Raw genomic sequence first — 13,748 nt, 5'->3', positions numbered from 1 at the left:
TATCGCCAGGATTAATTCAAGCGCTTCTTCATCATGTGACCTAATAACTTCAAAACACTTTCAGAAAAGAAAACTAGTCTTTACACAGCAGACACACCTCTTTATATAGAATGTTGGTGCTTGCTTTATTTACTATGAATATTTGTATTGAAATGTCAGCGTTTTTCTTCAATAGCTTATGTCATGTGACCTAATATCGAGATAAGGTCCGTGGTTGAAACACATTTAAGAAACGGATCACGTTTTGTTCAGTCGGATAATCTCCACATGTCTACTTTTATAATTTTCTAATCATAAATCTATCGATTAGATTACATACATGCATTCTTCTCTTGCATACATATATTGTCTTCAGACATGCATATCATTATTTATAATATTAAATGTAAACACTGAATGAATGTGCACGAGAGCAACATGTATGTGTAAGTGAAAAATGTATAAATATGTGAGTGACAATGTATGAATGTGTGCATTGAAATATGATAATATGGGAGCAAAATGTATGAATGTGAGTGTAAATATATATGTGTGTGAGAGTGGAAATGTATGAATGTAAAAGGAGAATGTATGTGTGTGAGAGTACCAGTATGAATTACGGCCTGTACGGCCCCTTTTTACGTTTTCATATTTTACGACAAATTATACTATTTTGTCATATTTCTCGTCATAATATACGATAACTTATTTTTTTAACCCTAACCCTTTTTTCTGTTTTTCAAATTAATATACCTTGACCTTTTTTTGTCTACATACTTTTACTTTCTCTAGATATACTATACTACCAGTTGTTTGCCTATTCATGTACGGACTTCTTCTTATTCATGAAACTCGTATAGCTCCATAGAAGTGAAGAGTAGAAAGACAAAATAAGCACAGAACAATCTTTATGCTATCAAATAAAGTTTTATTCTAAATGAAGGACAGAAGAAAGTGCCACGGTGATTTGCCAAAATCAAAAGTGCTTGCGAACACAACCAAATAGGTTTTTCTCACAATAAGGAAAACAGTCAAATGCAGAGTGCTACTAAGAGGTTAAGTCATGTATCACCACATTTAATATAAAATTACAAAGAACAGCTCATAACATGCCGATTTCTAAAAACACAAAAACAGCTTGATACAGTTATTAAAAGTTAGACAAGGAGTGTGTAGAAATTAGAAAGGTTTTTTTTAAAGAGATATTAACAGGGTAGTATCATTAGAGTGAGGTGTGCAGTGTATTCAAACAGGCTTACATTTGCACAAATACTTATAAATGCAGCGTTTAATTACCAAACACCTGATGGTCTCGTAGTTACAAATGAAAATAAATAAGTCAATAAATAAATAGACTTTTAAAACGTACATCAGGAAGCTTTGTTTTTGCTCTTTTATGAAACTGACCCTCATGTTCAACCTTCCTCAGCTCTCTGAAATCTAACTTGTTGATTCTTTTAATAACTTCTGACTTTAATCATTGTCCCCCTGACTACACATGCTTCGTAACGTTTTAAAACCACGCTTTATCTCGAGTACGTCTACAGATAATCACTCCATCCTCCGCCCTTTCCCTGACCGTCCTCCCTGAACCAAAAACCCTCTGGTCTCGTCTCCAAAAACAGACCGTCATAGGAGCTGGCTACAATAACACTGGATTTCTACACTTGCCAAGAAGACAGAATACAGAAGCGCTACATTGTTAAGATGGAAAATAATTCCCTATTTATAGATCCTAACGCAGCTCTGGAGGCCAAAACGCATTAAGAGCTATTTGGGTCTCTGTCAGCGATACTTCTCACTTTAAGTGCATCGATTGTTTCCATCTGGCAGCCGTGCTCCTGCAGGGCTGAGCGGCTGAAATCACTTTAAATGTTGTTTTTTCTGCCGGGATTCCTCATCGTAATCAGGGATAACAAATGCAACCATCTCGATTCGACTTTGTAAACCCAAGAACCAATAAGGCATTATTGTGCATTTCTCCCATGTCTTTTGAAGGGATGACAGATATACATAGAGTGTTGCAAGTATGAAGTCATTTTATTATAAGATGATCTGATAGTTAGCATCTTCCTGGTTCCCTCGACATAAAGCCATTGGGATTTTTCCATTGGATTTCGGAATATTGCAGAAAACAGGCTCTGTGTCAAACACATGTTTACAGTATGATACTTACACGTTTTGTTCACCAGGATAATGTTCAAAAAATAACCCTCCTAGATTTTGGAAGCGTTAATACCTTATAAGTAAAAAGGTAACATTAGGCTATAAAGGAACTACAGCGCGGTCACATGACTTCACGTCACCGCAGATTTGCCTTCTTAATAGTTTGTTTGGGTCCCTCACTTCCGTTTCACTTCTCATGCACTGATTCGCTAGCTGAACAGCCAATCAGAGTGATTTCTTTTGCCGACAGCCTTTGGCCGACTGCCCACCGATTCGACATGTTGAAATCGGCTTGGTGTGTCCAGGCGGCTAATGTTAGGCGAGATTACTTTTATTAGCCTCATTTAGACACTTGTTAGCAACCGCTGTTTGAAAGACAAGTAGAAGCTTCAGAAATTCACCAGTGGGGTATTTACTGACTAAATACTAAATACTACATCTCTAAAGCTTGTGTTAACCACAGACCTTATTTTAGGTTTCTAACCACAAATATCTTCAAAAAACCATTGACTTGAGATGAAGGAACCAGAAGTGCTAAGATGCTAACTCATTTTGGTGCTTAAGGACTCATTCCTGCACTGCTCTGAGTCTGTAGCTCGTCCCTTGAGATGTAAACGGTCCTGCCTGCAGTGTGCAAAGTGGAGCGCCACTATAGCTGAACTGGGTCAAACATGCTCTGAATGTGATTCAGCCTCCTTAGCCTCTTTGAAGGCATCCCTTCTCTAGAAAACACTGATTTCCGAGCTAAAATATATTCCTTAGGTCAAAGTAAAACTTCCCAAAGCCTGATCCCTTATTATAAAACCCTTATCGTGACCATCAAAGGAGCACATTCAGACGTAAACATTCAAAGCTTCATTCCCAACCCTCACCTCAAACTCTAACCATCATTGTTCAATAACCAAGACACTTCAGGTCGATCCTTCTTCCAAAAAACATAAAAATAAATCCCTGTTTCCTCTCCAGTGGGTCCTGGTCTAGGAGCTGATGATCTTTCCGGACCAGGTCTCGTGCTTGGAGACGGGGTTCAGGTGTGTGAGCCGCACCTCCACAGCCTGGATCTTCTGGTTCTTGGGTGGGATCGAACACACTTTGTACGTGACCTCGTCCCCCTCCATAGGCACATACTCTCCATCAATGCTGTCAACAAACACACACACAATTGTTTTTTAACTCATGAGCTCCAAATGATTTCAACACTTCCATAAAGTTAGGGGATCTTCTCAAAAAATGTTTTGCTTTTTTAAATATGGATTGTGGGTCATAAAAGCCACAAACGCTTGCATGGAAGTGATCAGATATAGTAGGACAAGCTGGTATTTTTGGCATGCTAAATAGTGAGGTAGTGTTAGTAATAGAACGCATCCCCTGTCATATGATGGATGTATAATACATGCTTCCATTAGAGAAACTGTTGCAGTGTTTACTGAACTAGAGTTCACTCACTCAGAGATGTGGACGAAGATGTCTTCTCCTCCGTGAGACGGTTTGATGAAGCCGTGGCCCTGAGATCTGGAGAAGTTTTTACAAGTTCCTTTAAACACCGGACCTGACCTCGCCCTCACTGTCCTGCAGAGAGAGAGAGAGAGAGAGAGAGAGAGAGAGAGAGAGAGAGAGAGAGAGAGAGAGAGAGAGAGAGAGAGAGAGAGAGAGAGAGAGAGAGAGAGAGAGAGAGAGAGAGAGAGAGAGAGAGAGAGAGATCATTTTCCGAAAACATTTCAGCCAGATTATGGAAGCGGTTTTCAGCATATTGTTTCAAAATGTAATTTACTGACCTAAGGATTAAGTTGGGATTACTTTGTGGAATACCTGACCTCTAACTAGTAGCCTGACTGTAGGACTCTCACAAAAGGGCCTTTGTACAATTATTCTAATCAAGCATCATTCGTTGTTATTATTTTATTTTATGATCGCTGTAGTGTCTGACTGGTAATCTTACACCTTTCTATTTTTCTGTTTTCTTTTAACCAGGAACACTTAACTAACATGTTTTGCATAATTTAAGTTCAAATATACATTTATAAGAGTCAACATTGATGTAAACGTTCATATAAGACAGAAAAAGTAGTCCCTTTTTGTATAGAAATGTATTTGTGATACCTAAAAACGTAATTTCAGGCGTTTTCTACTCACGCTGAGTACGTCCGGGTGCGTTTGGTGGGCAGGGGGCTGGGCAGCTCTCGGGGCTGGGCGGGGGGTTTCCTCTCTCTCTCCCACACCCGACTGCCCTCCCTGTGGAAGGGGAAGGAGAGCTGCAGGGGGGTGGGCGAGGTGAGGGGCAGCGGGGAGGCCGCCGCCGGAGAGGAGGAGGTGTCGGGGTCGGACATCTTTAATCCGGTTTCTCTGCTTTCTGTCCCGATGAAGAGGAAGAAGAGGAAGGAGGGGAAGAAGAGGAAGGAGGGTCACACCTCCTGCATGGCAACAGTGTGAGGGAGGGGCTTTATAGGTGGAGGTGTGGAGCAACAATGACCTGCAAAATATGAGCAAAGGTGGAAAGAAAGTAAGGTTTATTATCAAAGATAGCAAAAGCACACACATCCTTTACTCAAGTAGAAGTACAGATACTCGTGTTTAAAAATACTCTGGTGAAAGTAGAAGTACTGACTAAACTTCTTTACTCAAGTCAAAGTAAAGAGGGCTTTGAAATGTACTTCAGTAAAAAGTACCCATAACTAGCAGCTGTTTTAAAGAGTACCTGACCTCCCTTTATATTAATAGAACAATAATGTCATTGTTAGCTAATGAATGTTTCCATGGTGACCAACGGCAACATGACAACGTTTCCATTGGTCCCTCTTCTTTAGAGAAGACCAGGAAATGATGGATACACGGATCGTGTTCAAATCAATAGGCACGCAATGACTCTAAAGAATAATGATCACGCCACCAAACACACATTCAGACTAAAGGAACCAGCCTGTTTGGAAAATGAGAGAAGTAGAAAGTACAGGTATTTGAGTTCAACATGTAAGAAGTAGAAAGTACAGGTATTTGAGTTCAACATGTAAGAAGTAGAAAGTACAGGTATTTGAGTTCAACATGTGAGAAGTAGAAAGTACAGGTATTTGAGTTCAACATGTGAGAAGTAGAAAGTACAGGTATTTGAGTTCAAAATGTAAGAAGTAGAAAGTACAGGTATTTGAGTTCAACATGTAAGAAGTAGAAAGTACAGGTATTTGAGTTCAAAATGTGAGAAGTAGAAAGTACAGGTATTTGTGTTCAACATGTAAGAAGTAGAAAGTACAGGTATTTGAGTTCAACATGTAAGAAGTAGAAAGTACAGGTATTTGAGTTCAACATGTAAGAAGTAGAAAGTACAGGTATTTGTGTTCAACATGTAAGAAGTAGAAAGTACAGGTATTTGAGTTCAACATGTAAGAAGTAGAAAGTACAGGTATTTGTGTTCAACATGTGAGAAGTAGAAAGTACAGGTATTTGTGTTCAACATGTAAGAAGTAGAAAGTACAGGTATTTGTGTTCAACATGTAAGAAGTAGAAAGTACAGGTATTTGTGTTCAACATGTAAGAAGTAGAAAGTACAGGTATTTGGGTTCAACATGTGAGAAGTAGAAAGTACAGGTATTTGGGTTCAACATGTGAGAAGTAGAAAGTACAGGTATTTGAGTTCAACAAGTAAGAAGTAGAAAGTACAGGTATTTGGGTTCAACATGTGAGAAGTAGAAAGTACAGGTATTTGAGTTCAACATGTAAGAAGTAGAAAGTACAGGTATTTGGGTTCAAAATGTAAGAAGTAGAAAGTACAGGTATTTGAGTTCAAAATGTGAGAAGTAGAAAGTACAGGTATTTGAGTTCAACATGTAAGAAGTAGAAAGTACAGGTATTTGTGTTCAACATGTAAGAAGTAGAAAGTACAGGTATTTGAGTTCAACATGTAAGAAGTAGAAAGTACAGGTATTTGTGTTCAACATGTAAGAAGTAGAAAGTACAGGTATTTTTGTTCAACATGTGAGAAGTAGAAAGTACAGGTATTTGGGTTCAACATGTAAGAAGTAGAAAGTACAGGTATTTGAGTTCAACATGTAAGAAGTAGAAAGTACAGGTATTTGTGTTCAACATGTAAGAAGTAGAAAGTACAGGTATTTGAGTTCAACATGTAAGAAGTAGAAAGTACAGGTATTTGTGTTCAACATGTAAGAAGTAGAAAGTACAGGTATTTTTGTTCAACATGTGAGAAGTAGAAAGTACAGGTATTTGGGTTCAACATGTAAGAAGTAGAAAGTACAGGTATTTGGGTTCAACATGTAAGAAGTAGAAAGTACAGGTATTTGAGTTCAACATGTAAGAAGTAGAAAGTACAGGTATTTGGGTTCAAAATGTAAGAAGTAGAAAGTACAGGTATTTGAGTTCAACATGTGAGAAGTAGAAAGTACAGGTATTTGAGTTCAACATGTAAGAAGTAGAAAGTACAGGTATTTGTGTTCAACATGTAAGAAGTAGAAAGTACAGGTATTTGTGTTCAACATGTAAGAAGTAGAAAGTACAGGTATTTGTGTTCAACATGTAAGAAGTAGAAAGTACAGGTATTTGAGTTCAACATGTAAGAAGTAGAAAGTACAGGTATTTGAGTTCAACATGTAAGAAGTAGAAAGTACAGGTATTTGAGTTCAACATGTAAGAAGTAGAAAGTACAGGTATTTGAGTTCAACATGTGAGAAGTAGAAAGTACAGGTATTTGTGTTCAACATGTAAGAAGTAGAAAGTACAGGTATTTGAGTTCAACATGTAAGAAGTAGAAAGTACAGGTATTTGAGTTCAACATGTAAGAAGTAGAAAGTACAGGTATTTGGGTTCAACATGTGAGAAGTAGAAAGTACAGGTATTTGAGTTCAACATGTAAGAAGTAGAAAGTACAGGTATTTGGGTTCAACATGTAAGAAGTAGAAAGTACAGGTATTTGAGTTCAACATGTAAGAAGTAGAAAGTACAGGTATTTGGGTTCAACATGTAAGAAGTAGAAAGTACAGGTATTTGAGTTCAACATGTAAGAAGTAGAAAGTACAGGTATTTGAGTTCAACATGTTAGAAGTAGAAAGTACAGGTATTTGTGTTCAACATGTTAGAAGTAGAAAGTACAGGTATTTGGGTTCAACATGTAAGAAGTAGAAAGTACAGGTATTTGTGTTCAACATGTTAGAAGTAGAAAGTACAGGTATTTGGGTTCAACATGTGAGAAGTAGAAAGTACAGGTATTTGGGTTCAAAATGTAAGAAGTAGAAAGTACAGGTATTTGGGTTCAAAATGTAAGAAGTAGAAAGTACAGGTATTTGTGTTCAACATGTGAGAAGTAGAAAGTACAGGTATTTGGGTTCAACATGTGAGAAGTAGAAAGTACAGGTATTTGAGTTCAACATGTAAGAAGTAGAAAGTACAGGTATTTGAGTTCAAAATGTGAGAAGTAGAAAGTACAGGTATTTGAGTTCAACATGTAAGAAGTAGAAAGTACAGGTATTTGTGTTCAACATGTAAGAAGTAGAAAGTACAGGTATTTGAGTTCAACATGTAAGAAGTAGAAAGTACAGGTATTTGTGTTCAACATGTAAGAAGTAGAAAGTACAGGTATTTGTGTTCAACATGTAAGAAGTAGAAAGTACAGGTATTTTTGTTCAACATGTGAGAAGTAGAAAGTACAGGTATTTGGGTTCAACATGTAAGAAGTAGAAAGTACAGGTATTTGAGTTCAACATGTAAGAAGTAGAAAGTACAGGTATTTGGGTTCAACATGTAAGAAGTAGAAAGTACAGGTATTTGAGTTCAACATGTAAGAAGTAGAAAGTACAGGTATTTGGGTTCAAAATGTAAGAAGTAGAAAGTACAGGTATTTGAGTTCAACATGTGAGAAGTAGAAAGTACAGGTATTTGTGTTCAACATGTAAGAAGTAGAAAGTACAGGTATTTGTGTTCAACATGTAAGAAGTAGAAAGTACAGGTATTTGTGTTCAACATGTAAGAAGTAGAAAGTACAGGTATTTGAGTTCAACATGTAAGAAGTAGAAAGTACAGGTATTTGAGTTCAACATGTAAGAAGTAGAAAGTACAGGTATTTGAGTTCAACATGTAAGAAGTAGAAAGTACAGGTATTTGAGTTCAACATGTGAGAAGTAGAAAGTACAGGTATTTGTGTTCAACATGTAAGAAGTAGAAAGTACAGGTATTTGAGTTCAACATGTAAGAAGTAGAAAGTACAGGTATTTGAGTTCAACATGTAAGAAGTAGAAAGTACAGGTATTTGGGTTCAACATGTGAGAAGTAGAAAGTACAGGTATTTGAGTTCAACATGTAAGAAGTAGAAAGTACAGGTATTTGGGTTCAACATGTAAGAAGTAGAAAGTACAGGTATTTGAGTTCAACATGTAAGAAGTAGAAAGTACAGGTATTTGGGTTCAACATGTAAGAAGTAGAAAGTACAGGTATTTGAGTTCAACATGTAAGAAGTAGAAAGTACAGGTATTTGAGTTCAACATGTTAGAAGTAGAAAGTACAGGTATTTGTGTTCAACATGTTAGAAGTAGAAAGTACAGGTATTTGGGTTCAACATGTAAGAAGTAGAAAGTACAGGTATTTGTGTTCAACATGTTAGAAGTAGAAAGTACAGGTATTTGGGTTCAACATGTGAGAAGTAGAAAGTACAGGTATTTGGGTTCAAAATGTAAGAAGTAGAAAGTACAGGTATTTGGGTTCAAAATGTAAGAAGTAGAAAGTACAGGTATTTGTGTTCAACATGTGAGAAGTCAAAGTAAAAAGTTCTCAGAAAAATAAGTAGTGGAGTAAAGTACTGATACCAGAAACATGTACTTAAGTACAGTAACTAAGTATTTGTACTCCACTACTTCCCACCTCCGCTTATTAATCATCAAAGGTTGAAAAAGACATGCACAATCTGCTTGATGAATAATGTTGGGAAAAGGTCTAAAAGCGCTGCAATATTATATAAAACTGAAGACATAATATATATACTGATAAAGTGGATCAGGCCACTTCATCCACTAACTTGTTGTTTGTTTGTTTTTTACATATTATTCAGCCCGATTGATGTTCATTAACCCAGAATGTTTGAAAAAAACAGCAATAAGTAGACAGAGAATAAGACATTTCTGAGTGTTTTTTCATAAAAAGCCACAGTTGCATTTTGGAAACAAACTGGCAATCAATGGGTTAAAATTCTTTAAATTAATACATATTTTGGTAGTTTTTATCTGGGCTGAAGTTAGTTAAAAATGTACCTTAGTGAAAGTGGAAAATCACATTAATATATAATATTATTATGGTCTGTTGACACATTTTTGTATTTTTTAGGACATCAGATGGCTTTTAAAATGAGGAAGATGTTTTAATGGTTTCCAGACAGACGCCATTATAACTGCAGAGGGAGAAATACTATTTAAATTTAAACAATTTAAACAATACAACTAATCACAAACAGACCTACATCTGCTCTGAAATGAACCAAAACCTGATTTCCTCCAGTTTAAAAGTCTTTCCGAGTTCCTTGTACGAATATATCATTGGATTTTCCAGCGACAGACCTTGTAATAGCTTGCTTGTCAAAACTTCCTAACATTACGAAAATAACAATCCTTCCCAGGAGGGAGCTATTATATTAAAATTCCCTGTCTCACAAGACTGTATTAAAACAACATACTGCTCTCTGAAGCGTCATTTATTTTGGTCGATTAAACTCTGCACCGTGCCACGACACAAACACAATTATCCTGTAGTAAATGGGATTTGTTGTGTGTGTCATTAGCTGCATATCCACTCACTAACGATGCAGAAAGCTGCAGGGCATTGACGTGCAAACGCTAAACCTGCAACACACACATGGTGTCACGACGAGCAGCCACCTCCTCGTGAACGTTATGTTGATGTCACATCTGCAGGAGGAATGTTTGCCAAGTCGGATGAATTCAGTGTCAGAGTGAATCCCACGAGATCCATTTGGTTACTCTGCCTCCCTGTCGGTCTACATTTAGCAGAGTGTGTGGAAGCAGGACGGAGAGAACACATTTTTAGATTCATATCAGTATGTAGTGTCTCTACTTTAAAGAGTCCTCTCCTGCTGATGTTCAGGTGTATATCAGTGTGTAGTGTCTCTACCTTAAAGAGTCCTCTCCTGCTGATGTTCAGGTGTATATCAGTCTGTAGTGTCTCTACTTTAAAGAGTCCTCTCCTGCTGATGTTCAGGTCTATATCAGTATGTAGTGTCTCTACCTTAAAGAGTCCTCTCCTGCTGATGTTCAGGTGTATATCAGTATGTAGTGTCTCTACTTTAAAGAGTCCTCTCCTGCTGATGCTCAGGTGTATATCAGTATGTAGTATCTCTACTTTAAAGAGTCCTCTCCTGCTGATGTTCAGGTGTATATCAGTATGTATTGTCTCTACTTTAAAGAGTCCTCTCCTGCTGCTGTTCAGGTTTATATCAGTATGTAGTGTCCCTACTTTAAAGAGTCCTCTCCTGCTGATGTTCAGGTGTATATCAGTATGTAGTGTCTCTACTTTAAAGAGTCCTCTCCTGCTGATGTTCAGGTGTATATCAGTATGTAGTGTCTCTACTTTAAAGAGTCCTCTCCTGCTGATGTTCAGGTGTATATCAGTATGTAGTGTCTCTACTTTAAAGAGTCCTCTCCTGCTGATGTTCAGGTGTATATCAGTATGTAGTGTCTCTACTTTAAAGAGTCCTCTCCTGCTGATGTTCAGGTGTATATCAGTATGTAGTGTCCCTACTTTAAAGAGTCCTCTCCTGCTGATGTTCAGGTGTATATCAGTATGTAGTGTCCCTACTTTAAAGAGTCCTCTACTGCTGATGTTCAGGTGTATATCAGTATGTAGTGTCTCTACTTTAAAGAGTCCTCTCCTGCTGATGTTCAGGTGTATATCAGTATGTAGTGTCTCTACTTTAAAGAGTCCTCTCCTGCTGATGTTCAGGTGTATATCAGTATGTAGTGTCTCTACTTTAAAGAGTCCTCTCCTGCTGATGTTCAGGTGTATATCAGTATGTAGTGTCCCTACTTTAAAGAGTCCTCTCCTGCTGATGTTCTGGTGTATATCAGTATGTAGTGTCTCCACTTTAAAGAGTCCTCTCCTGCTGATGTTCAGGTGTATATCAGTATGTAGTGTCTCTACTTTAAAGAGTCCTCTCCTGCTGATGTTCAGGTGTATATCAGTATGTAGTGTCTCTACTTTAAAGAGTCCTCTCCAGTTGATGTTCAGGTGTATATCAGTATGTAGTGTCTCTACTTTAAAGAGTCCTCTCCTGGTGATGTTCAGGTGTATATCAGTATGTAGTGTCTCCATTTTAAAGAGTCCTCTCCAGTTGATGTTCAGGTGTATATCAGTATGTAGTGTCTCCACTTTAAAGAGTCCTCTCCAGTTGATGTTCAGGTGTATATCAGTATGTAGTGTCTCTACTTTAAAGAGTCCTCTCCAGTTGATGTTCAGGTTTATATCAGTATGTAGTGTCCCTACTTTAAAGAGTCCTCTCCTGCTGATGTTCAGGTGTATATCAGTATGTAGTGTCTCCACTTTAAAGAGTCCTCTCCAGTTGATGTTCAGGTGTATATCAGTATGTAGTGTCTCTACTGTGACATGTCTCCATGCTTTAATGTTCAAAAAGCCCAGTCTGCTCTGATTGGTTAGCTGGTCGGCTCTGTTGTGATTGGTCAAACGCTCAGAGATGTCCCGCCCCTTAGCCTATCACCTACAATGTGTTGGAGCGCTAGCCAATAGAGTTGCAAGTGTAACAGAGCGATGTCACACATGTGGAGGGAACAGAGGGATTGTAGACCTTGCAGACCATTGACATGCACACATACACACTACAGGAGAGGGAAAACCCCAAAAAGCAGAATACACACTTCATCATCAATGCAGACTGGAGTTTAAGGTGCACAAACATTTCAGAAATGCAAAAAAAAAGGGTCTCCATAAAGTCAACTAAGACAGTTTAGGAGGAAGACTTTGTTTACAGTTAGGTTAAGCGTATAATTAAATTGATTTTAACTATGCGTTAACTCGTGCATGATGGATGCCTTCCTGCTTGCGTTGGTTAACCTGCAAAGCCAAATCAATATACTGTAAGTGTTTCCTATTTTCTCGATCAAACTACAGGTTGGCTTCTGTCCAATTACTGCAAGTGTTCCCAGCAGCACCATCAACGTTTCCAGTTTGTAAACTAATGGAGCTGACACATTCTGCAGATGACTGATGATGAGATGCTTTTACTCTCATGGGGTCCTGTTGGTAATGATGAACACACACACACACACACACACACACACACACACACACACACACACACACACACACACACACACACACACACACACACACACACACACACACACACACACACACACACACACACACACACACACACACACACACACACACACACACACACACACACACACACACACACACACACACACACAACCTGTAAACATTATCGGCTACTTCTATATTTTGTATGGTCACTTTTACTGTCTGCTACTATTTTGTTTACCATGGTGTACTGATCTGCTCTTTGTTATTACTTATTGTGATTTGTATTATTAATAGCGTGTGCCTACTCTGTTATGTTTTAATATAAGTCTATTCTCTCTACTTTATCTGCACTATACTTCTGCTGTTTTAATAATGTACATTTCCCCGTTGTGGGACAAATAAAGGAATTCTGATGTTGATTCTGAAAGGTGACAAGGAATACATACAACACCTAAAAGGAGAGGAAGAGTATATTCCTCTGGGGATAAGAGGAAGAGTATACCAGTAAATGGTTTTTGTTTTGAAAGAGTATTCAGTGGCGGATAAGAGCCGGAGGAGCTTTGAAAAGAAAACAGACAAAAGGCCAAAAGCACCTCCCTGTGAAACCATGGACACTGTGCATGCCTGTGCATCAGCATGGGAGGCACGTCACAGTCACACACACACACACACACACACACACACACACACACACACACACACACACACACAGTCTTTAAACTTTAAATTAGCCTTTTTGTAAGTATGTTTACACACAAACAGTGTTTTATGGTTTGATGCGGTGGAGAGGGAAAGCTGGCAGAGTTTAAATAATTCATTTCAATATAAAAGCCCCTGCAGGCGCCTTGTTTCCAGAACATTCTCACAGTGGCAGCTTCGGAGAAGATAAGACGAGTATACAAAAATGTGGCACAAAAGGCGTGTTTCAATATAAAAAACACACAGAAAAGAGGGTAAATATGTGTTATAATAAAGCCATTTTTATCACAATAATGTCGCTGTCTAGCCCGACAGAGAGAATCAAAGACTCGGGTGTGTAAAAGCTACAAATCATCCACAAACACCCATCGATTTCATGATTACTTACCCGTAAAAAAGCGCCGATTATCCGCCAGTCAGACCCGTGTCTTGCCCTGATACGAGCCCGAGGTTATGCAATGAATTCCGGGGACATGCGGGGAATAAGTGAGAGGGTCTTGGTATGGGTGTGCACACACAGACGGGATAAAGCGAGTGAGAGGGAGGCAGAGATGGAGAGGCGGAGGAGGTGCAGGGGGTTACTGTGCTAAAAAACAACAGCGGGCTTCACCCTCAATACAGGC

At 38.3% G+C, this 13,748-nt stretch overlaps 1 protein-coding gene across 1 annotated transcript; it reads right to left on the bottom strand.

Moving 5' to 3' along the window:
* Positions 1-1,040: 1,040 nt before the first annotated feature.
* On the bottom strand, positions 1,041-13,697 carry csdc2a (cold shock domain containing C2, RNA binding a). Its single transcript, XM_079656848.1, has 4 exons — positions 13,514-13,697; positions 4,279-4,615; positions 3,592-3,714; positions 1,041-3,285 (listed from the first exon to the last, which is right to left on the bottom strand). Exons 2-4 carry the CDS (start codon positions 4,470-4,472, stop codon positions 3,123-3,125), a joined length of 480 nt encoding a protein of 159 aa, XP_079512974.1. The 5' UTR covers positions 4,473-4,615; positions 13,514-13,697; the 3' UTR covers positions 1,041-3,122.
* Positions 13,698-13,748: the final 51 nt, after the last annotated feature.

This window comes from Notothenia rossii, assembly GCF_949606895.1.
Source record: "Notothenia rossii genome assembly, chromosome: 11".
Classification (NCBI taxonomy): domain Eukaryota; kingdom Metazoa; phylum Chordata; class Actinopteri; order Perciformes; family Nototheniidae; genus Notothenia; species Notothenia rossii.
This window is presented reverse-complemented; position numbering and strand designations above follow the sequence as displayed.